Source organism: Drosophila erecta, unplaced genomic scaffold (genome assembly GCF_003286155.1).
Source record: "Drosophila erecta strain 14021-0224.00,06,07 unplaced genomic scaffold, DereRS2 tig00000000-arrow-pilon, whole genome shotgun sequence".
Classification (NCBI taxonomy): Eukaryota; Metazoa; Arthropoda; class Insecta; order Diptera; family Drosophilidae; genus Drosophila; species Drosophila erecta.
In genome coordinates this window covers 8423660-8448918 of record NW_020825194.1, presented here as the reverse complement: position 1 = coordinate 8448918, position 25259 = coordinate 8423660, and the positions used below count along the sequence as shown (strand labels likewise).

The 25259-nt window shown below is 43.4% G+C and overlaps 1 protein-coding gene across 6 annotated transcripts in view; it reads right to left on the bottom strand.

Annotated features, from left to right (window-relative positions):
* The window catches only part of LOC6555005 (phosphofurin acidic cluster sorting protein 2), a 33483-nt gene that overhangs the window by 349 nt on the left and 7875 nt on the right, over window positions 1-25259 (bottom strand). For 2 of the 6 annotated variants that reach the window (XM_015153819.2, XM_026975980.1), the window contains 9 exons: window positions 14610-14933; window positions 14298-14545; window positions 6936-7243; window positions 4709-5057; window positions 3672-3797; window positions 1415-2015; window positions 869-1352; window positions 242-797; window positions 65-181 (listed from right to left, as the gene is read on the bottom strand). In XM_015153819.2, the coding sequence (XP_015009305.1) occupies window positions 65-181; window positions 242-797; window positions 869-1352; window positions 1415-2015; window positions 3672-3797; window positions 4709-5057; window positions 6936-7243; window positions 14298-14545; window positions 14610-14933 (3113 nt within the window). Of the gene's footprint in view, window positions 1-64; window positions 182-241; window positions 798-868; window positions 1353-1414; window positions 2016-3671; window positions 3798-4708; window positions 5058-6935; window positions 7244-7306; window positions 7374-7604; window positions 7913-14297; window positions 14546-14609; window positions 14934-25259 lie in introns of those variants that run through there. The other 4 variants (XM_015153820.2, XM_026975981.1, XM_015153821.2 and 1 more) reach the window with 3 other exon arrangements.

The window sequence follows — 25259 nt, the reverse complement described above, 5'->3', positions numbered from 1 at the left end:
GCCAAAGGGAAGCGAAGGGAACATTAGTAAAACTCCTCACTGAGTGGAAGATGGACGTTCTTACCTCGCAGTGGCACTGGATGCGATTGTTTCGGTGAGCAAATCAAACGGGCCACGCCCTCCACACATTGCTCCTTCTCGAGATCACGCTCCTTATCCTTCTTTTTGCCCAAGCGCATAACTAAAAGGGATGGACAGCGTATGTGAATTAAATCTTAAATACGAAGTGGGAGGAACTCACTCTGCTTCTGCTTCTTTTCCTTGGTGGCGAAACTAACAGTCAGTCCATTGAACATATCACCCAATTGCTGTGCATGCTGTGGCAGTCGCCACACCTGCAGGTTCCTAAACGTACTCTTAATGCTATTCTTGCCGCCAGCGTCGCTACCCTTGGACAAGCCACCCTTAGACTCCTTGGCGTGACCTTCGCCCGGCCTCACCAGGGGCCAATAGTCAACTTGCAGTTCCACTGCTTCGGCCGCCGCAAGAGCTCCACTGAAAGTCTGCTGCTGCACCGACGATGGCGTACTAAGCGATTCACTGGTATTGCGCTCCCGGTGAGAGGATGCGGATGACGGTGGCGTCTGCAGAGGCGGTGAGATGCGTCCCAAGCTCTGCTGTTGGGGCGGCGAACCAGACACTACGCCGTGCACATTTGGCGAGCTCTGGCTGCCTATGGGGATGGCTGAGCTCGAAGCGGATCCAGAGCCCAGTCCACTGCCGACTGTGTTGGCGCCAGCTACATTTTCCTCAAGATCCAGCGAGGCCTGCGCGTCCAGATAGCCAATGCGAACATCCTGTTTATTAAGAACAATAATGCTTAGTATTTTATGGCCTATGGGAAAGTGTTCATAGGCTTTATACTTACACTAACAAACGGCACAAATATCTGGCAGGAGTCCTCATCCTTGTAGTTGACCATAGCCTCGGCAATGGGTATCTGGGTACAGGGTCCTGCCGCCAGTAAGTAGCGCTGAATACGCTGCACCAATTCTGCGATGTCGGACTTGGCAACACCCGCCGCATCCGCGAGGTTGGTTGTCAGCGCGGTGGCATTCACTGTGGTCACCGCACTAACCGCTGCCGCTGTGGCTGCCGCACGTTCGCACAGCTGCGTCCAATTGTCCGAACCGAACATCACCGCGTACGCCTGATCCATTTGGCTGAGATGGCGCGCAACGCTACCACAGCTGCCGCCGACGGGCACCAAGTAGAAGCGCAGGTGATTCAGCCAATCCGGAGGACGCACTCCCATCAGTTCTACGTAGTGTCGCAGCGTGGCTCCCTGCAGCCAATCTCCGCCAATCAGCAGCACCTTCACCGTGTGCGGCGGCTTGGCGTTGGAGTTGCAACTAAACGTGGACGAGAAAATGCATTAACATTGCATCTTTGATGATAGAACGCGAGCACTTACTACTTCTGGATCTTGGCCATGAGCGCCTGGAGCACCGCCTTGACCTCGGCAGTGTTCTGCGGCACGAAGGCCGGCTTGAAGGAGTTGGCAAACAGCGTGACCAGTTTGGCCAGCAACGCACTGCCGCCCAACGCCTCCGGCGGGCTAATGATGGTCACCACCTCCGGAATGGTGCTTTCCTCGCCGGCGAACACGCGACTCAGCTGGTCGAGCAGCAGCTTGCGTGGCTCCACGTTTGTGGGCGATAGGCAAGTCTCCAGCACGGATCTTGGCTCGGCACTCAGGCTCAGGGTGTGCTTCCTCTTGCCGCCACCCGATGCGCTAATGGCACTGACACTGTTGCTTCCACTTCCTGTGTTTGCCGGAGTATTGCTGGAAGTTCGGAACAATCGTGATCGCTTCTCCGTCTGAGCGGGCGTTACCACGCTCCCGCTTCCCATGCTCGCAGCCACTGAGCTCACTGGGGTCAGCTGCTGCTGCTGCATCTGCTGCAGGCGCATGTAGTCCTTGTCCCTGGGCGGACTGTTTTGCGGATCGGAATTCTGGCCATCCGTATAGCCAGCGTTGCCCTCATTGCCGGAGCTGTCATTACCCCCGCGATCTGTGGGGAGCATAAAAGAGATGAGGAAATGGGTTAAACAATGCGTTCTTGGGTAATTGGTTTAATCTAACGCAGGAGCTGTCATAATGGCAATGGCGTTGGAAAATTGATATAGAAGAAATCCCATTTCTATTCTTATTCAAACATAAAGTGTTTTTTAAAGGCTTCCTCTCATTTTTCCAAAGACACGGCCATTAGGATGACCCCGGGTGGAGGAGAGGGTCTAGTGAGTGACGGTGTGAAACTGGGGGCACAAGACATGCGGAGACCAAACAAGACGAGTGAAAACAGAATCGTGAGACAGAATGGCGGCCACAAATAGTAGGTCCCGAAATAGAACGCCCCTGCGAAGAGTTACCCAGTCCAAGGAGCACCGTGTAAATAAATAATAAAAAGAACGGACCGAGAATATAATTTAAGCTTTCTTTTATTTTATGACCATGAATGGGAGGTGGTCTAACGGTGGGGCAAAGTAGCCATATTTCTGTGAGGCAGAAATTTCCGGCTCGTCGTGCTTGAATTTTCAAAGCCATGCGCCGATTAATCAAAAAACGCACGACACGTAAATAAAATGAAAGTGAAAGAAAATGGGGGAAAAAAAGGGGAATGCCGAGGGAGCAAACAAATCCAAGACTTTATCAAGTGGTGGGGGCGATACTGGCGGCACAGGGCCGTGATTAAGGGTGTTGTTTTCAAGGGTCTGACGTCTATGACGGGGCTAATTGGAAAACCGCTTCAAGTGCGTCGAAGGTTCAATTGTCATGCCACAGACTCACACACAGTCTCACACATGTTGCGTACGTGGACTCCTCTTTTTGTGCGGGGAGGGGGGTTGGGGCGAAACGGACTGGAGGTTTTATTTTAAGACCCCACAAACATGCACCTCAACTATGTATGTATACCAAAAACAAACGATCAATGGATTTGACGCACAAATCAAAGATTGCCCCTCATCCCACTCCAATTTCGAGCATGCAAAGGTGCAGAGCGGTGTGGTGCAACAACAACTAGGATACGAGCAAGGCATACATTTACATTTCCAGTGTACTTGTGGCATGGTGTGTGTGGCTGTGTAGCTGTATGCGTGTGTGGGCAGTGGGCTGTGCGTGAGTGTGGAGCAAGGCAAGGAATTTGGGTGAACGCCTCCTTTAAATATTAAAAACCTGTAATCCTATAAACTGCTTGTTGTATATTATGTATTCTATGTATGAAAATAGGACAAAAGCTCCTTTGTTTCTTTTTTTCGATTCATAGATTGGTGTAATCCGCAAAAAAGGCACAATCTCACGAAATGTTGTATCCATGAGAATTCAATAGAAGTGAAATATACTTTAAATTGTTTTTACAGATTTACCTTAAGAGCTTAACTTTGTAATAAAGTAACTTTTAATATTTTTAGGATGGCGGTAACCCTCAAAAAAAGAAAATAGCAAACATTTTCTGGATGAAAAATGTATCTGATAGGGTGGGCTGGTATTATTTATATACAAACTGGACACGGATTGCAGTATGCTATACATATTCATTGTCCAAAGGATAGGATATTTTTTGTGGTCTCATTTTGAAGGTTTTAGGGGGTGATGGTGTGTAGTATTTCTATAATTTTGATTGGGGGTATTCTTTTTTTTTTTAGATTTTGCTGTAATGTACACAGACCTGGTGTTGTTGCCGAATTGTTATTGTTTGTTAAATGAATGCATTTTTGGTTTTTGTTATTTTCAAGATTGTAAGATGAATTGGTCAATTGGTCGCTCTTATCCGATGATCGGCGCTCAGAGTTGCCTGCAAGAGAGATTTGTTCAAGCCATGCAAAATGTATCTTATGTTTGTTTGTTGTTTGTTTGGAGTTGTTGTTCAAGTATATAGTACTTAAGTAGTATAGTTAAGCTAAGCATTTGGATCGAAAGTACTTGACTTACATATATATATTTAACACAATTGAAAGTTAATTCAGCAAAGCTACGAATTAAGTTAAGTTGCGCTTTTGTTTTTCCCGGAAAATGCCGCGCCTTCTTTTTCCTCTGTGGGCGGTCAACAGAACAATTAACTGTCTCCAATGCCACGCCTCCATTTTCCAGGAAAAACAATTTGTCCTTTTCAAACGTGTGTGTGTGCGCGTCGGTATGCTGTGTTGTTTATGCGTTTCTGTGTGTATGTGACATTCCTGTCCGCAAGTTTTCTTTATTTTTCGTGTTTTTTAACCTTGACCTAAACTGTTGACAATGGAAAATCGCAGATAAGCGGACAGACAGCACCAACAAAAATGTACGAAAATAAAAACGGCTCTTGAAAGCAGAGTTTACATAACAAATTTGATACATTTCCGGAAAATTTCCAAAAATATCTGTGTATATTATTTCTATTCATTTGAGTTTACTTCAAAAGCAATTATACATTTCGTACTAAGACTGATATATACAAATCTACACTTTTAGTCTTAGTATAACTTATTAAGCTTGTATTTAAGTCGTAATTTTGTGTGTGTCAGTACAAAGCTAAATATTAACGTAATGAAAACGCAACGCAACGTAACGCCCACAAACTCAACGTAACGCAACGCAACGCAACGCATTAGAAAGCCAAACAAAATTGATAGAACAAAAATCGTTTAGTAAAACTCCAGTTAATAGCACATCAATAAAAATGCAAAGTCAAATGAACACGCCTTCAAAAGGTATTCACCCCGTACTCACCAGTGGTTCCGATTCCGGGTCCCGAGCCTCCGCCGACCAATTGGCTCAAATCTCCGCCATTTCCGGTGATGTTGTCGTGCAGCATAATCCGCGAGTTGGTGAAGAAGGGACGCAGCGATGGCTTCGGCGTGGAGCCCACCGATATGCTGTCCATGTCCGGTCCGGAGTCGTCGCCCTCGCAGCAGGACAGCGACTCCAGCTCCTGGAAGAGCGCATCCAGGTCGCGTTCGCCGCGCAGCGCCGCCGTTCCTCGATGGCCGGATTCCCCCTCCAGCTCCTCGCTCACCTTGAATCGCTTCAAAAGCGCCACGATCTTCTGCTTGAAGTTTCGCTGCTGCAGCGAGATCGTCTAACAGGGTAAATGGACATACAAATTATTAGCATTTGCCTTAAACTGCATAAATTTCGTAACTATTAAAGGAGAATGGTAAAGAATATTAAACTGAACAACTAGAAGCTATACGACCTGTATTCTTATAAATAAAAAGCTTATATTAAGTTGAATATAATGTTTTGCCTGCTCTTCCCTTTCCCTATTAATACCTCTTAATTGCCGCCGGATAAATCTGGAGTTGCTTATGGGCCATTAAACGAAATCTCAAGGACTGCGACAGCGATGACGACTTGGGGAGCTGTTAAAATTTATGCATCGTTCTTTTTTAATTGCCCACCGCTCATCGGTTTCTTTTTGTTTGTTTTATTTTTTACGTTTTTTGTGCTGCGGCCCGTCATTAGTCGTGTTTTTGTCTACGGCAGACATTCAAAATTATCCTGCGATAAAAAGCCAGCCACAACCAGAAAAAAAATAGCAGAAGCCATGACAATAAAGGCCGCAGGCTAATTTTACACCTGTGCTACGGATGTTGGCCAGGTGGTGCGTAGATTAAGGGGGCGCAGGGGGGATGGGCGTGCAGCAGGACGAGGCAAAAGTCCATAATTGGCCCAAACAGCTGGGCCAAGTAGTGAGTCAAAGCCTAACGCTCACTGCTTAAATATTTAAGCGGCAGCTTAAGAAAATTGTCTTTGTTGTGAGTGGTAAGAACGCTTCTAAGGGGAAAGGGCATACATAAAGCATAGAATTTCAAAATATGATGCTTGTTTTCGAAAGAAAGTCGGCAAAATAATCCCATTTATTTCATATTTCACGTGAACACTCCGCTCCGTTTTCGGAATAAGAAACCTCTCCATATAGTCCAACTTGGATATATTCTCATGCGGAAATCCACGACCCCGATATAGCCCTGAGATATAGTCATGGGTTCGAAAGTATGCCACCGGGCGAAATCTAAACAAATTGAGTCGAGTGAGGGACACGCCAAGGCCGCCGCCCCAACAATTGTCAACTATTTGCCACAGAAATTCTTGGCCACCCCGTTTGGGGCATGCCTTTCCCGATACTTAAGTATCTGTGCCCATGTACTATACATGCACTCTGTTTCTATACTATGGGGATACATATTTGATACATATTTCATTTGATTTGCCCGCCGGTTCTGGTAGTGGGTCTTTGTTCTGGGTCGCCTTTTTGTATCTTGTATCTGTGCCTGCGGATCTGGGTTAGCAGCAAGGAACTGACAATATTTCGCAATTGGCAAATGCCTTGGCCAGAATGAGGAGGTAGCAACAAGGTACTAACAACGCAAGACAAGGCTAAGCATAGGTTCGATGAATAGAATGGGCTAAATGTGAATAATATGGAAATGCCTTATAGATTAGCTTATGCTAATTTCTGCGAAATTCCTTAAAAGGGTAGAAGGAACTAGAACAAGGTATTCCTAAGAGATATCTGACTGAATCTAGTTAAATAAGTTAAGTCAAATTTAGTGAATATTTAAATCATGCCATACCCCTGTTATCTGTTTTGCATTCTCAACAATCTGATTAAAAAGTTAAAAAAATGTGCCGTTCTGTTTTTGCGTTTCTAGCCTTTTAGTGAATGGGTTCTGCCCCCCTTTTCATGTGCTGCATGTGCGAATGTGTGCTTGTAATCTATATAGATAGCCACTAAGTGATATTTATTCACTTTGCATAATGAATTTTAGAGCCCCCCAAATAGAAGACCTCCGCCTGCTGACGTGTTGCCACGCAATTATATCGAGCGCTAATGAAAATACTTTTGGGTAAGAGACAATTTTTCGTTTTCTTTTTTTTTTTTTTGTCTGCCACGCGGAACAGCTGGGCGGGATTACACTATATGATTCGAAGTGATTCGATGTGATTGACTCACCCGGCTAAACTTGGCCCGTGACGAGCTCTTGTCCTTCATCTCGAACTCGCTATCGCTATCGACGACCACGCCGGGATGATGGTGCTGGATGCTGCCGGGATGGTGACCCACTAAGGCGCAGTCCTCGATACCGGAGCGCTGCAGCTTGTTGCGATACTTGCGCATATCATGCTTGGCCGGATGGTTGTAGTCCCGCGGATCCTTGGGATCGTAGCCCCGGATCAGGCCCAGTTCGTTGGCCTCGTCGTTGAATTCCCCCGAGCTGAACTCGGCCTCCTCGTCCTCGTCGGAGTATTCAGCAACGCGATCTGCGGAACAAGATTAATATATTAATATATATGCATACATATGTGTATGTATAAAAATTGTACATTTTGGATAAGTTATGGTAAGCTGGGTAAACTCGTATCGCTGGATAAAACTAAGATAAACGCTCAGCGGCAGCTGGGTTTTTGCGTTTCAGTTTATGAACTGTTAAGAAATCCACTTGGAATTTAATAATATGGAATAACAAGCACACTTTCGTCTTTTCATATGGATGTTTTCATACACTTATATTTTTGAATACACTTCGAACTCTTGTTATTTAAACAGTTGTAAACCAAATATGTACTGTATGTACATTTGTATTTGTTTTATTATTTATTTAAACATTTTCTTAATAATCACCTTTTCACAGTTAAGTGCGTTGCTCATAAATTATAAGATTTAAGCAAGTGCACGCCGTTATTTTCGTTGTTTTTCTTTTTTTTTCGGTAAATAAATCACAGATAGCACGGCTGACTGCCTATTTTTTAACTGTTGCTGTTGTTTTGGCTTTGGGGTTTTAACTACACCCGATTTATCTGTTCATCTGCCGTCTTATTGTTGTTATTATTACGCTTTCTTTCGCCGCCTCTTTCTCTTTATCTTCCTCGAGTGCCGAGTGTGTGAACCGACGAGCGCTTGTCAGTGAAATGAATGAATTGCTCGCAGCTCCGCACGTTTTGTGCACTTGCGATGTGTGAAAGAGAGCGCGCCAGAGTGGGGACAGTGGGAGCGAAAGAGTGGGGTGCAGTGCCGCCCTTTTAGCTTGTTTCTGGCTAAATATATCTGCCTACACGAATACTGCTCAACAAATCCTTTACCTGATTTACGATCTCTAAAGGGTATACAACAAAATACCGAATATAAAAGACATATGAAATGGTATTTGAAGAATTTTACAAACAAACAATATAATATAATATACCACGCTCCACCTATTAATCCAGCTATTTTTGCACTGATATTCAGTCAGCACTGATAGGATAAGAGTGGGAGAGAGCGGCGGCTACAACAAAACCAAAGAGAGATGAGCTACTCGCGCACCGAGAGAAATTACTAAAATCAATATGTGCAATTGGGGGGCAAACGAGCGTGCGCCTCGATATATTCCATTATATCTGAACACACACGCCGACACACGTGGATATACCTAACAATATGTGTGTATGGGTCTATATGGGTCGCTTTTCGATATTACTAAACAAGTGTCAAAAGCTCACTGCATGGGAAATGCTCATTAAAGCTATTTTTACGCCCGATTCGGGCAATTGAACTGAAAGTTTAGGTAGGAAGTGGGTGTTAAGTGGGTATAAAAATGGGGGAGGTGCCTCCCCGATGGGTCTTGTGAAGGGGCAGCGAGATGCCACCCACTCAATCAGCTCATTTATTATATATCCGATTGTATTGGATTGGAATATGAGTAGAAGTGGAATATACATAGAAGTTTGTCAGTACTGAGGACCTTCTAGACGAGATATGTATAAATTATATGAATTGAGTTTAGTGGATATGTTACAGATTTCAGAAATGTGGAGCTTGAAACTCCCTTATTTACGCATTCGTTCCTGTTGATCTAGAATTATAGAGCATGCTTTTTAATCGTGTGAACTGGTTTGTAGAAAGTATATATAGAGCTTTTCACACACTCATATCGGACAATTACATTGCTTGCGATAAGATTTGTGTCATCGCCTTCTGATGTCACTTGTTGCACTCCGATTCCCATTCCCATACCGTTGCCACTTCATTTTCGAAAACTGGCTACCACTTCCACTCCCGTTTTCAGTCCATTTCAATTACGATTCTCATCTGTTTTCATACCCAGTACTGAAAGTAGTCTAAGGGTATGCGGTGACCAGGGATCTTACTATTAAAACACTTTGTACATATTCCTACACACATATAAGCTAGTGCACTCAAATTTTATAGAAATGCTTTGGAGATACCAACGCTTATCAATTTTATTTGTTGGTAATCAATAAAATGGGCTTAACACTTTTGTTTTTAAAATTAAAGAATTAATATTAGTCTAGCCCATATACATATGTATAAAAACTTATCTAAAAAAATACTATAGTCGGATATTATCAAAGAGGTGGAGACAGTTTTCTAATCAGACGATATCACATGTGTTTCTAGTATGTATGCATTTACATACCCCCATTGATCAATGATCTCTGATGCAATTGTATTGTGTTTATGGGCATCTGAAAATGAAGGGGTATTAAATACTCGATCCTCTTCACCAAACCCCGCCACTAGGCTTGTTTGTTTATTTTCTCGCATGTTGTGCTGTCGTTATCATTTAGCCAAAGCTATTCACCGGCCGGTTTCTGTAGCCGGTTGTCTGCGCGAGAATCGTGAGAGTTGGAGGAAAAGTGGGTGTCAGTGGGTGCTACGTCTCCGGGTGGCTCCTATCTGGGTATCTATCGCGTGCTGGGCGGTGCTAGTGGATGAGCTATAGCTTCCCGTCCGGGTGTGTGTGTGTGGGTGCGGAGCAAACTCCGGTTAAGTGTAACTTTTGACAGCCTCAAAGCCGTTAAGTGATAAGTACGGGAATGATTAAAAAGCGGGCACAGAAAGGTAAACGAAGAATGGGTCGTTTGGAATGGATGGAGTGCCTGAGAAAACTGCTGGCAGTGGATGATTAATTGGGCCAAAGCAGAAGCTGCATACCAGCTTATTGACTATTATTCTGGGCCCCACACCTACATACATTTGCCCCCTTAGCGTGTTGGTTAAAGAAAAATAAAAATGAAGGAACGAACAGAGAAGAAAATGTAAGTTTCCTACTTGAGGGCAATTATTTTGTTTGTCTTCGTTGTTGCAATTACGCAGACAAGTTAATGACTTCTCTCGCTGGCATTGTTTTCCTGTTTTCCATTCTTTCAGTATCTATTCCTTTATAATTGCATGCAATTCTTAAACACTTTAATGACCTTTTCCCTGTCTGGGGACATTGTCTGCGCTTCCAGGAAGGCGAGCGTATCCAGCACAAGCACACTTTGGTCCAAGGAATTTCCACGAAAAATGTTTTCCACATGGGCGCTAGGCAAAGCAAACAAACAAAGGCTAACAGAGAGAGAGAGAGGGACACCATTATGGCAGACAAAGTGTTGCCGAAAGCTATGAAAGATGTGTCATGGGCAAAACCCCATCATACAGATGCCTTACCAGCAACACCTCATCCCATTTGGATTCCCATTTCCACCTCCCTCACCTCATCTCACCGCAACGCACATTCATCCCACGCTCTGTTGGTGCCACGCTGCGTATGAGTAATGAAAAGCGTATTGAAAAGCGACGAGCGACATTGATTTAGTGTCTGTGCTCTCTATGTCCATGCGGGGTAGCTCAGATAAGCCACAATAACAGCATAGAAAAACCTAATTCGATGGAGATCAATTTTCCGACTTTAGCTACTTCGTTTTGGTAGCTTACTATATACATTATTTTCCATCAGCCATTAGTAATGTTTAGGTCCTTACAGCTGCCATAAAATTATCTCTCACATTTCCAGAATGCTCCACACACTATCAACAACCCCTAGATGTGTTACAAACGTAAGATAGGTCAGCGGAAAATATTAAAATAATAAATGTGTTATTGCAAAAACACAATACACCCTTGAACCAAGCATCAAGTGCCGGGTAAACAAGCCAAGAGGAATGGCAAACTGGCACAGAAAGGCAATACATTGGTTTGACCTTGGCCAGCACACGAATCTTGTCATTAGCTGACAGCCAATGGGGCGGCCAAGTGGGTGGGGGTAGATGGTGGGGTTTTGGAGGTCGGAGGCTGAAAAGATGATAACCAGAAAGGGGAAAAGCAACAGCAGCAGCAGCAGCAGCAGCATGGAAGTGAACAATGTGGCTACTCTCGACATAATTTACGCATTTCGCCATTAACCACTCAATGGTTGGGGTGCGCAAAAAGCAGTAAGTGCGGTGGGGTGTGGGGCACTATATATAGGGGTGGCAGTACGGTCATTAGAGGCGCAATACAGCCTCCCTACCACGCTACTGTTCGGCCCACCCATTCCCTCCCCTCGTTCCATGACACTTCTGCACAACGTTTATCTCTGGCACTCAAGGACAAATGACTTAATTCCTGTCGTTGTGGCAACAGCACAGGGGGAAAAAAAAGAGAAAAGCTGTCGGAGCTGTCATCAACAGGAGCTTCATAAGAACGAGAAGGCGATGAAGACGGGGCGGCAGCAGCAGACGGTGGATCAGCAGGATGTGGGCGTGGCATTATCCTCTACATAAATTATAAGACCTTAATCGATGGGAATAGGCACACAGATGGGCCAGGAATCACAAGTTTGTTGATTGATTTGCTTTCGGCCTTGATAGTTATTTATGGACTTCATTAGGCAAACAGCCAAGATGACCAGCGAGCGAGAAGTGATTAAAAACACAGATATAGCACATTTAAAACGTACACTTGATTAAATGATTAAATATTGTTCACCAATGGCAAACGACCTGTATCTATTCGTAGTTAATACCACGAGTGTTATTGCCATGCAAAATGAATGAGCCGAACACTCCGATTTAAACACTTATAAAACATTTATGAGTACTTAACCAGCAGAACATATACATGCCTATTTCGACGATTCCATTACGTCCTTTGAAATATTCGGAAACTAGGGTGCAGTGTTACCAATTCGCACAGGGCTCTTGTTTTCCAGTTTGCAGGAAGAAGGAAGGCCCACAGTTTAAGCCCGCTATGGCCATGGAATATACATCATCCCAACACCCCGCTCCAAAGTCCACCCAGAAAACAAGTTCCGCTGCTCTTGCTGCTCGCTGAAGGAGCAGGAGTCCAACTGCTAATGGTGCCTGGCTCGGCCTGGCACCTGCGGGCATGGATGCGAATGGGTGCGGGATTGCCGGTGGTTGGTAGTGAGTGGGTGAGTGGGTTTGCTGACTGGACTGAGTGGGTGGTGGGCGGAACGGTAACGGGAACGGGGAAGAGGTGCGCCGGTCGAGGCATATTCAACAAGCAGCGAACCGCCCTGCGGCAAATCAGCACCACACCCAGCCCACACCGAAAAAATATATGCCATTAGTTCCATATTGTCAACAAGATGGTTCCAAATTGGGTTATTTACTTGAGTGAATCAAGGTGCAACAGATGTAAAGGAGATATCCCATGCTGGAGGGACTGTAACCTGGAACAAAAGGTCTAAGACAAGTAATACTGAATAATTTTAAAGCAAATTTTGCCCCAGTGCACTTATTTGGCGTTTTACCACCGCACCCCGCAACCAAAACACAAGAACCGAGTGCCATCAGCAGCGTTTTTGGAGGCCGGTCCGCATAAAGAGAAAATCAATACACCAAATTGAGGTTGAGGCAAAAGGGTTTTCCTCGCATTGCCAAATGCTCTCTGTGTTCTGCTTTTGAATTCCATTTTTGCAAATTAGAAAGCGAGACCCAGAGCTGTCTGTGTCTCCCCTTACCACCCTTTTTTGGCCATAACTAAGTTCATTTAGCTCGGGTTCAAGTTCTGACCCTCAGTGTATATGGGTCTGACTGTCACTGCCAAACGGAATGGATTGGACGAGCACGGAGCCAAATTCACGAGCCTTGGCCCCATGCCAAGTGGCCAGCTAGAGGCGAACTTCTGATGGCCACCAGTCGTTCATCGTACCCTGGCCACGAGTAGGGATTCCCCAGCCAATCCTCTGCTGCGCCAAACGAGCAGTGACAACGGCATGACTTATGGCAAATGGAGTTGATTTACAGTCCTCAGTTCGGAAGGGAAATTACGAGTAAGTTGGGCATGTGAAACCAAAAGTGGGTATACCCTGTTTTAGTTCGTTTTTTTAAAGGCTTAGTACTTGGGTCTACAAGTTTAAATATAATGCGTTGACAAGGTAACCAAGTAATTAACTTAACTATTGGGTATCGAACGCACTAATGATACCCTTGTAAAGGAAGCATTTTGTTCGGAAACCCCCTGTCAGCGATCAGTTTGCCATTAGAAGCTGCAAAAGTTTCAGCCGTAAAATCACGTTGCAAAGATTCAATTTTGCATGTCATACATATTTCATCAGCCCGGCCAGGTTAGAGGTGAGCTTGGGGATTGACCTTTACCTTGGCCCTGACCGAGTGACGTGAGAACACTGCAAATCCCTCTATACCATCATGCCATCCACCCGAAGAAGAAGGGCTCAACAGCTTAACTACATCCACAGGAGCGCCGAGTGTGCCCTTTTAGAACTCATCTTAAATGGCCACTCCTTGTAGCCCCCACCTCCACCTCCAACCCCATCCCCATCGCCTTCCTCTTTTATTTTTGTAGGGCCACCAGATGTTGCCGATGGGAAACCGCATGGTAAATGAGTTTGCCACTCGCTCAACGCTATTTTCATAATTGAATTTCCTCTCGACGGAGCTCGCTCTTTTCGGTTCGCACGCCATTCTCTTGTCAAACAGAAAAGAAATAGCTGAAAAATAATTTCAATTAGATTGCCATGGATGGGGCTACTGTTGCCATGTGGGGGCCTTTTCGCAGCCGTGGGGAAATTCATGGCATAAATACTGGGATGCGTGCGCTGACGTCACTCCTGGGCACCTACCACCACTACTACGCCCCTTGAATTGTTTCACAAGCAATTACCATAAACATCAGCTCAAATTGGGAGCATCATCTGATCTCGGGACAGCCACTCATCCGTCATGGAGTGCTGGAGCAGTCGGTGCGCTCCAATCTCCTGCCACCTCCCCACATCCCCATATCCCCACTTGGCACATTAATTGCCCAGTTTGCGTCATTAGCACTTCCCTAATCTTGACTGGGCCTGGACCTGCGACTCGTAGGTCCATTTATTTTCGTTTTATGGATTTACCAATAAATTCTTTAGCACAGTCCGTCGTTTCAGGGAATGCTCATCCATGTGGATGTGCCATCAAGCATGTGACATTAGTCATGGGACAGTAAACCGAAAACTATGGACTTTGGAATCGTTTGGATACTGAAGTGAATTCATCCGCATTCAGTTCCATGCGATACCTAAACATCCTAAACTATTGTCAAACTCACCTGCCAGCAGGACGCTGTTGTTGTTCTTATTGTCATGGTCAACTGGAATGGAAGAAACGCGCTCTGCTCGCAGACAGGCCACCACTGTGCCCGGCCTGCCATTCTTCCCGGAAGCGGTGAGCTCGATGATCATGTCCATCGACTTTTGGAGCACTGCGTCCATGCGAATGATGCCCTCGGCCAGCGTTTTATAGCCCAAAATGGTGCGTGATTTGTATTTTTTGCGGCGTTGCAGCAAAATAACCAGTCTGTGGATGACAAGGAGAATATATAAAATATACAAGGGATATTTCATGTAATGCAAGCACCCACCTATTGCCATCTCTCTTGATAAAGTGCGGATACTGCAGACTGAAGTGCAAGTCCAGCTCGGTTTCCGTCAAGGGCACAGCCACGCCCAGTCCGCCTCCAGTGCCCACACTACCCGGAGTGCCACCACCAGCTCCTCCGGCCACCGACATCGGCGAGTTGCCCTGCAGGCAGGCGGATGAAGTCAGGGCCAGGCCGTTGATGGGAATCTCGTGGCTGCGCAGCGTCCTCTTGGAGCTCTGCATCTTCACCGCCAGCGACAAGGAGGTGGTGTCACCGGGCAGCGGAGTCAAGATGGACAGACGTGTTATTGTCAGCGAGCAGAGTCTGAAAAGGGCGAGGGATAACATCCTGGATTAGTATTAAATCGATAAGGAAAAATGGGAAGTTGGATTATTGAGTTTGCAGTGATATTTAAAGGGTTGAGAACCCATATTTTAGTTTCTGGATAAATGTTGTTAGATGGCAGAAGAGCACAAAGATATCCACTCTTTAAAATCCTTTTATGATAACTCGATTCAATTCATGTGCACCATCTTAGGTAACTCCCAACAATACATTTTGTAAGCAAAGGTGGCCAAAAATAAAAAAGGAGGAAAATAGAAAAGAGCTCGTTAAATGCATTTCCAATGCACTGAGCAATCGATCATCGAAATCTAAGCGAAAAAACAATTTCACGCCAAGAGATTTTGCGATGCAAGGCCTGGAAAGCGATGCAGAAAAGTCAAAAGTAAAATGCAATCAAGTAGAAAACAAAAATGTTGTATAATGGGAGCTGAAATAAAAGCAAATGAAAATGGAGAAAAGCACATGCATGTGCCGAATTGAGTTCGTCGAAGAGTGCAGAGGAAATACATTAAATTTAAAGTTTTCTCTTGTGCGATTTTCAAAGGAAATAATATCCCACTCTCGTTTTGAGCAAAGTCAGATGTAATGGCCATTATAATCGCTTATAACTAAGCCATAAAGGAAATTGGATTTCAGTTTTCAGTTTTCGTTTTTCTTTTTTATTTTGCACTGTCACAAAGCAGCCAGCCGGGCATTGTTTTTTTTTTTTTTTACTTTTTTTGGCAGCACAAGACAAAGTCCAGATTGTACGAGTATGAGTATTTCCTGATTAATTTCTGCTCGGTAATGCCCCTCGCAGCGAAGTAGATTACGCACTCCGGACCTCTTTTGTTTGGCCAGCTCACTCATCATCTGCTCAAATCAGCGAGGATGGCCGTTGGATTGGCGCTGGGTGGAGTTGGGTGATCTTGGAGCACGGGTGGTGCATCATCATCATCGACACGATATACTCGTCGTATGCTTGATAACCGGCTCGGTGGGGTGTGAAAGATATGCAAATGGAGCTGACTAAGCAGACAGCCGGATGACTCGACAATGGACAATGATTGGACGCCCCAGCCGATGCACTGATGCAGATGCTGGCCGGGATCGGGTCGAAGCTTTGGCCAGCCATTGATTGGCGGACAAAAGGCGGCCGCTTATTGAATTCCCTTGACCACCCATCAGTGAAAGACAGTACAAGTATATAAATTTAAATATGCTTTGAGAGCTATTCGGAAAGATAGCATCGCACAGCATACAAAAATTTTAAATTATGTAAGCCTATTATAATATATGTAGCCAGATTGAAAATTCAATAGCAACAAAGTATTTAATTAAACTTGATTTATATAGATATATCATTTTCTGGCTGTGCAACTGCAAAATGAAAGCGCTTGGAATGGGAATGGAATGTAGAGGGGCCAAGTTCGAATGCGTAGTCGTCGACAACGCGCAATTAATTTCTTAATTAATAATTCAAAACATTCGTTTTGTTGTCCCATGCAAATTTCATTAAAGGGGGTAGTGAACGAGGTGGTTACTGGGTGAAAAGACGGGGACAACACTTATAAGGCAAGTCGAACAGACAGTACACGCAATTCAAAAAATTCAATGACTTAGTTATGGCGTTACAAAAATAAAACGTAAACGATTCACAGAAAATAGCACAAGTCTATCAGCAAAGAGAATGAAAAGAAAACAATATTGTTGACGCTGTAACAACTGGTAATAAATGCTCAGGCAATGGAAGTATTACTAAACAATAGTTCCCATAGTCAAGGACGATTCGCGAATGGATCCTCAAATTTGTAAACGCACTCAATAACAACCCATAAAAATCCTATTAACATTAAGTTCCGAGAACATTGCGGCTACACTCGTATTTCCGCATTTGGACAGCTCTTCCCAATTGCCATAAATAAATCATCAACCTTATCACGTAGATCATGCAGTATTTCATTAATAACTACAAAATGTGATCAGCATTAGAAATGAGTTTTCGAGTGACTAACGATGTCACTTCGATAGGATCGGTACCCCCATATTACCACCGAAGAGCTCTGGTCTCCATTCAATTTGATTTGCGTGCACTTGACATGGCATGTTTGCATTGATTGTTAAAAATAAGTTGACATTTTATTGTTGTTCTCGTCTGGGGTGTATTTTTAAATGTTTATAAGAAATCGAGGGGCGCGTTTCGCTTATTCTCGTTGCCTTAACATTATTCGATTTTGCTTTTCATTTGGGTTTATTTAGCTGTATTGCATTTGATATTTGTTTTCGTCTGGCCAATGTCATTGACTGGTCGAGTTTTTAAAGCAAACAACGCTTCGTTGTCAGGCTTAAACTTGTGGCTTCTGTGAGTTTTACTTTTGGCTCGTACACAATTTTGGCATTACGTTTTTGACCATTATTTTCTTAGTGTTTTGATTGTCATGGCGTTTTTTCATCAGCCTTTTCTTTTCTGTTTTGTACTGCGCCCATGAATGACACACGTCGAATGCTGCCGGAAAGCATTTTCTTACATATTTTTGTTGCCTTTATTCGCGTCTTTATCTCCCTGAGTACTCCGCGTCCCCTCATCCCCGACTATCCAATCTTTTCTTTCCAGTTCATCGTACCCAAGTCGCAAACAATGTTTTCTTTGTTGGGCAGGAGCTTTGATAAATGACCAATTGAGGTAGCGGACAACGGACATGAATATGAATTATGGCCTAGGGGATTGATTGGCTGATCCATGGGGATAAGCCAGTCTTCTATAGAGCAAACTACTGTCTGGGGCCTCAGAAAGGCACAAAAAAAACCGTAATAAGTTCACTTAATTGGAAATCAGACCAATTACCCGGTTAAGCACTCGACAAGCGTCGTGGTATTAATTACTTAATCATCGACTATACATAGGTATATAAATAGAGTGCGATAGCGGGCGTGTACTTGATAAGCCACAGCACCCCCTACACCCACTTTTTATGGCACAAATAAAATATGAAAAAATGGAAATTGAAACTGATTAGTGCAAAAATAAAATAACAGAGGGGGGAAATGAGCGAAATGAAAATGCTACATAAAAACAAATTGAGTCCACAAATCGCCGCAATCAAAGTGAAGAGTGTGGAAGCAAGACAGAGATAGACAGGAGAGAGAGACGGAAACTGTGTCACTGGCGCAAGATTCCAGACGAAGAAAGAGAGGGCATCACATCGCACTGATCTCCGTCGGTCCAGAGTCTCAATAAAGGCTAAATATTTTGCTTGACATTTTCGAGTGTGTCCGCATAAATGTGAATTTATGTTGATGAATGGCGCTGCTCATTGTCCCACTAATTTATAAAAAAAACTCACAAAATAAAGCTACAATTTTACTAAAAACCATTCATGCTTTACTTTTTGCAACCATGACATAATTCTGTTGTAAAGCATCAAAACGATTCATGAGAAATGAGTAATATAATCACATAGCACATAGCGAGTGCTACAGATTGTGTGATGTGATCCGTAACTAGCACCTTTGACAACAATTCCGGTAATAAAACGACACTGGGCGCAAAAACGTTGCCCCAGGTTGCGTGATCGCGTTCATCACCCTCGCTCATCCTCCATTTAGCTCACTGAGCTATTTTCCATTTCCATTTTTGCTTTCTCGTTGATTAGCTGTTGTAAGTTGCGAGTTGCCGTGGGGCGGCTGTTAACACCCCACGACCAAACGGACAAACTGGCGGACAAACGGACAGATGGGCAAAACAGACAGAAAGACCGACTGTAACTGGCTATTTTGTTAACATGTTAATTTGCAGTTTTGTTTCCGCCGCTAACTTATCCGTAGATTCGCGTGCGACCAGTTACTGTCCGTGTGAATGGACCTGGTATGATGGGATGATGGGATGACGGGATGATGTGCGCACATATGATTCACAATGATAATCAACCGGCGGGGGCGACTCGTGGATGGCTCAACTGCCGCCAGAGAGCCGTATGCAAATTGCACTTTGCATTTCCTGCTGCGACGACAAGTGCCTGGCTTTCGTAGACAACAAAGACTTGACTTGACCACCATACGGATCGAGCCGGAGACAAAGCGAGACCTGGCTGGATAGTCGCCCCGTTCCAAGGACGCATTCACTGACAAGATGTCAAGCTGCGAAAGAGCTCGTCAAATCAGCAAATCGCTGCCGTACGATTATAACCACAAGTGGGTAAACCAGTATGGGGCCACGGGTCGAATGAGTTATACCTACGAGTGACACACGGCGTATGAGTGATGCATGTGTAAAATAGTCACTTCAAGGTGCAAGAAATTACATCATATATTCTAAGAAAACAAAAGTCATGTTTTTTTTAGCTCTGCTAAACCTGTATCTTTTACATGATGATTAATTGGGGATTCCCCAGAAAAACACACCCAAAGGCTCCAGGGTATTGCCAAAACTCGAACTCATCTACGACCGCCCATTAGTTAAGCTTGTTTATGTCATTTTGTCGCGACTTATGGGCAACTTTTACGGTTTCATTTAAGCGTGTTTTATTCGTTGTCCTTTCTTTTTATATTTTTTTGCATTTCCATTTCGCTTGGGAGCCGTTTGCTTGAGTTTCAGCAAGGATTGTAAGCATGAGTCACGGACGCGCTGGGTCTGGTTTTAGTTTAGAGCCACTGGTTAAATGAATTAAAGGCACGATACTGCCAAACCGGTTAGAACCGATGTGTGGGTGGCGCCACACAGAAGTAAGAGGCAGGACGATGGGGCAGGCGGGGGTAGGGGCTTCTGGGGGGCGTTTAATTAGAGGGCTCAGAAAGTTTCCAGCCTAGGCATTACTTGGCGCCCGTCTGTCGCTGGCTTGGGTCATTGCATTATTGATCAACTGCATGCCGAATGCGTTGCCATCCGAAGTTTTCCGGAGTGTGAGCCTTACTTATGCATGCCAACTACTTGCCACAACACCAGAGGCAACCAGTGGGGTTCGATCGGGGTGCTTAGTTAATTTATGCGAGAATCACGCAGGCCCTGACTGACTGGCTGACGGACTGACAGCCAAAATGACAAAGTGGCAGACCGACGGACGAGACAATGCCCGGAAACGGATGGAGCCCCCAAACAATGGCAACCAAAGACGAGCTGCAATTGAATTCGGAATGTTAAATGGGGAATGTTTTTCGGGGACACAGCCAGAGACGCAGCCACAGAGATTGCCATTCAAATTCTAATAACCGAATGTGTGCAATTTTGCTATACAGACGAACAATACTCTACCCAAAATATAGTACAAAAAATGTTTAGAAAATGACAAACACGTACTATTTTATAGGAAGGTAGCATCTGCACTGAAATAGTTTCGTGCTTAATGTGTAAAAATCTTAGCACACTAGCCCATTAAAAGTAATATGACAGCAAATGCTTTCCAGAAGCGAGAGTTCAGTAACCCCATCCGTTAACCGTAGTTAACCGACCCATTAGGAGGGTATGAAAATCGATGTAACTAGCGTTGGTAATTTGCCACAATTATCAACTAAATGGCACTTTACGTTCGCGTTCTCCAAAGTTACTAAAACAACCACATCAACAACAACACAAGGCCAACGTCATATGGCCAAAGTGGGTGTGGCTCAGCTGCTCAACTCAACGCCCGCCCACCAAATGCACCACCCCAAACCTTAACCCATGTGGGAAAAGTGCTGCAGGCCAGCTGGAAAGGTTACTCCGGTTCATTCACTCCGCAGTCATAGATCGAATATGACACGACACTTATGGTCTATCAATTATTGAGGTACCATAAAAAATGGAAAAAATAAAAATAGTTTAAGTGCCCGCAGCCGCAGCCGGAATCGCTTTCTTCGTTCTTATTATAAATATTGTAAACATCGATTGAGTTTCAGCGGCGAGGAATGCAATCGATGTGTCTAAAAGCGGTACGTAATTATTTTCACACCTTTTTCGTTTTTCCACTCTTAACACCTGAATCATTCATGAGTTTTGCCCCAAGGGGTTGGGTTGGGTGATGTGGTGTGGTGTGGTTAGCACTTGGCCCCGCGCCTTTAAACGGTGGAAAATTGAGGAAAATGGCCGGCACAACGCGATTGTAAGTGACCTAGGATAGGTCAGCAATATAGGCATTATTTAGCGCTCAAGTGCGCAAACAAATCACAATTCATTAAAGGCTAATGCCGTTGTGATGCTACCCCTTAAGAAAAGTCAAATTCAAACATTATTTATAAACCAATTTAATTCACGCTCACTTAAAGTAGCAATGCGTTAAGGCTTAACATGGTTTAAAAACTGATTGTAAATTCTCTCATCATAAAAATGTACATGATTTGCTTGAGATACTTTCAATTCCCAGACATTGCAGCACTTAATTGAAAACCACAATATGTGCAATAAACAATTTTCAGCTTCACTAAGTTTGCTGCTTTCTGTTGCATTTTTGCTTTTAGTGCAGCCATAAGGAAGTTCATAATAAACTCGAGATTTCCTGCAGTTTCTCCCAGCTTTATAGCAACATAATATGCAAGCAATATAATTTGCTCGACCTGACAATTTCACAAATCCCCAGTATCTTCACTTTTTTATTTTTTGGGTGTTTGCACTTGAGAATTAATTGGTGAGGTTATGACGTGGCCTTTATGAGGTAATTAGCTGACATATATAACACCATCCATATAAGCAGTGTGTGTGGGTTGATGAGCTCCCACTTCACCGCATGTGTGACTACCGATCGCCAAATGAGTCAGTGCTTAAAATAAGAGTCTTTTTCAAAAGCTATAAGTTTTAAATATTTATTTAATATTTTTGCGAGCTATTGTTCCAATTGAGCGAACGCCGCCGTCTAAACTCGAGTTTAACGAGCAATCGTGTGACACATTCCCCTTATTATTTATTGTTTTTATTATTCGAACATTTTCCACATATTCCATGTCGTCGCACAATTCGTTAATGACCCATATATCATATGACCCGCTCAGTCTCGGCCACAACTCGATTTTTCTCAATTTTCCCCTTTATTTCCCCGCCTTTCCCTGCCATTGAGCATTTCTGCGGCTTCAGATTGGCTTCGACTTCATGGTTAGAAACGCAATTTGCCAATGCCATTCGATTGATTGCGTAAGGTATTGATGCCATAAGCCGATCGAATCCATCAAAAGCACTCGCCGTCGTTTCAGAATCCTCAAGAGGGTTCGAAATAAAAATTATTCTCTTTCGTTGTTCATTCATCAGAAGAAGCTATTATCAAAATACGTAAATATTACCACATCTGCACATCTGATAAAGTGTGTCAAGAAGCACCGCAACAGTTCATAAATATTCAGGACAAATTTTATAATAAACCCAAATGTGTAATAAATTAAACCACACTAGACTGACGCAAATTGTTTTATTTTTGAAACGCCCAGTTTTATGTGATATAAATAAATGTGAAATGTCTTTAGCTTGTTCCGCCCTCTGAAAATCAAAACCAAAACCAAAACCAAAGCAAAGAAACTGGCATTTATACCCAGGAGAATGGACAAGGTGGAGGTGAACACAAGAGCACAAGAGGGCCGAAAGCGATTTAAACGACATTTTTCAAGAGTCAACAAAAAAGCGAACGACACCACGTTGAGCTAATAGCCTGGCGCACCCAGAATCGAGAAACTTAAAGTGTTCGCCGCTGGAGAGTGTAAGGCAATTCAATAAAATTAACCAGCAACCGACACTATCTGGCTGGGCAAGAAAGGAAGTGTTTCTACTCCTTGCCCCCAATAAATCCAAATTGGACGCTGCGTGTGGTCCGAAAACCCAGCAGGATGTGGAGGCCAACAACGGCAGCACCTCCCAACTTGTTTGGTCGCCCATTTCTCATTTTAATTGCATTTTTCTGGCCAACATTTTAGTTTACAGTGTGCAGTGCGAGTGTTACAACAGCAAACACAGAATTCCTTTCTGGGAAATTGGATAATCACGTTGCGATTGCTTGTGAATGCGTTATCTATTTCAATTAAATTAGGAGAATGTTTTAGAGTGGGTTCCCAAATAGAGTTATCCAGCCAATTAATTTTATTTCTATCTTATAATAGATATTTGAGTTGAATGACATTTTATTTTCGCCATTAAGTAAAAACTGATATATTTTTAGAAAACCCATCAAAGCTATATCTATTCAACCTACAGTATAAACAGTATAAATTCTATTGATAACAGAATACGGTTCGTTTCGACGGAAACGCACTGTATATCCATAAAATTAAAATTATGATCTGTTAGAGCGTGCTCGGACTTATGAATACTCTGCGCTTGTTTACTTTCGAGAATAAATGTGGGATAGATACACAGGCAACAAACTATATGTAGGCATAATGCCACAAGATATAAACAATGAAAGCCTTTTGTTTATATCACGCACCCACAAAATGAAGAATTCCTCAGATATATTCAATTTTTTAATTGCCAAAGGCCAGATAAGTATAAGTAGGTTGAAATTTTCCGACATTCCTTAGAGTCTAAATCATGGGGATTCAAGAGCCAGAAAAATGGGAATTACCCAGTTGATGACTCAGTTTAAATGAAAATGTAAGCTATTCCAATCTAAAATCTGGAAAAGCTGAAAGTTGTAATACTAGCTCAGAATAGTATCAAATTATCAATAACAGGTTTAGGCAGTCAAGGATAAACAGGGAGAGAAACTTTTAAAAGATAAACTTCTTGCTTTAAAGTGCTTACAAACATGGTGAAAACAGTCTGCACAAACAAAGGGCTCGCAAAGTATTTCGACTTTCAATTATAATTCCTCGTTAACGGAAGAAGATTACACAAATCGGTTTAAATACTTTGTTGTCAAGTACGGGCCAAGTCAAAAGCCAAAAGTTGCTCAGCTCCTACGTAGGAATTAAGCTCGAGCAGAAGTCGCAACCGCAACCACCGACCTCCCAAGCCCCACCAAACCCCACCAATCCCCCAAAAACCACCCGCAACCCTGCGGCTCAACCACAAACTGTGTCAAGTGACTCGCTGTGAAGCTGCCACTCGGCTGCTTGCTACTCTGAGACCGCTGGCCCGGTCTCCTTTTAGTTAAAGTTCAACATTGGCAAAGTTTATATGTTAATACGCAAACTATAAACTACTTTCCTCGTATTTATTAATGGGAATATGAGTATCATCTGCCGGAATTCGTGTCAAGCGAGCTCTTTTTCCCCCAAAAAACACTCAGCCACTTAAATACTCAGCCAGTCCGGTCAGGTCGCTCCAATTCCATAATTGTCGCAAAAGTGGCTGCAAATCGTTGAAAAGTCTTTGCAACTTATGTTTTTTTTTGGCAACGAACATTTGGCGAAAGAAACCCGAAAATAGATATAATGAAACCTTTCACTTTCGAATTGCGGCTTTCTTCCAGTGAGTCACACGATAATCACTTTTGCAGTTTGCCGGCACGAGACCAAACAACTAGATAAATCCAATTTCGAGCAGAGATTGGCCGGAGATCTTCGGATGGCCGACCCTCACCTCACCTCACCGCTATCGAATCGATTCACACTTTCGGCTTAATCAATGTGTTTTGTATTTGCATTTTATCTCTATCTTATTTATGCCATTCCCCTTTGGGCTAACAACTTTGGCCAACATCCGATCATACGCATACGTAATACAAAGGTGAGTCGGAATGGGATTACCGCATAGAGAAGGGTCGTTAATGGGTTAATTGAGGACCGATTTGCTGCCGGTGCTCGATAAGCCGTCACATACATTATTTTATGGAGTCCAACGTGATGGCTTTATCAGCCATTTGATGCGGTTAGATGTAGCCCATATTGTTGGATAGTAAGTGAATGGGTGTGTCACTGCCAACACTCCATTATATTTTTGTTGGCTCAACTCTTTTACATCACTATCTAAAAACTAGCAAAGCATTATTATGCATTTGATATATTATTTTGTTCATTAACACAATCGTATGTGTGATGGGTGTTTGAAAATCTTTCAAATTATCAGCATCATCCAGATGAAGAAGGCATAATAAAAGTCAATTAATAATCATGTTTTGGTAAACTACTTATTCTGTATGATAATGCACCAGTTATGTTACATAATATGCGATCGATATTTTCACTGGACTTGTATCTATAGCGTTAAGGATTTGCTAAATAATTAAACAACCCCTTTTTTATCTAAAAGATTACACTATCACAGCCCATCAATTGTTTTACATTTGGTTAGATTAGATTACATCCTGTTCCCTCTTGTATGGAGCTTTGTAGACCCCATTAGATTCCAGTTTACAATATCTTCTAAATCTCTCGGTAATGCCACATCTGTATGTATCTGGTGGCCCGGTTAAAGCCAAAATGAAATGCTGGGTC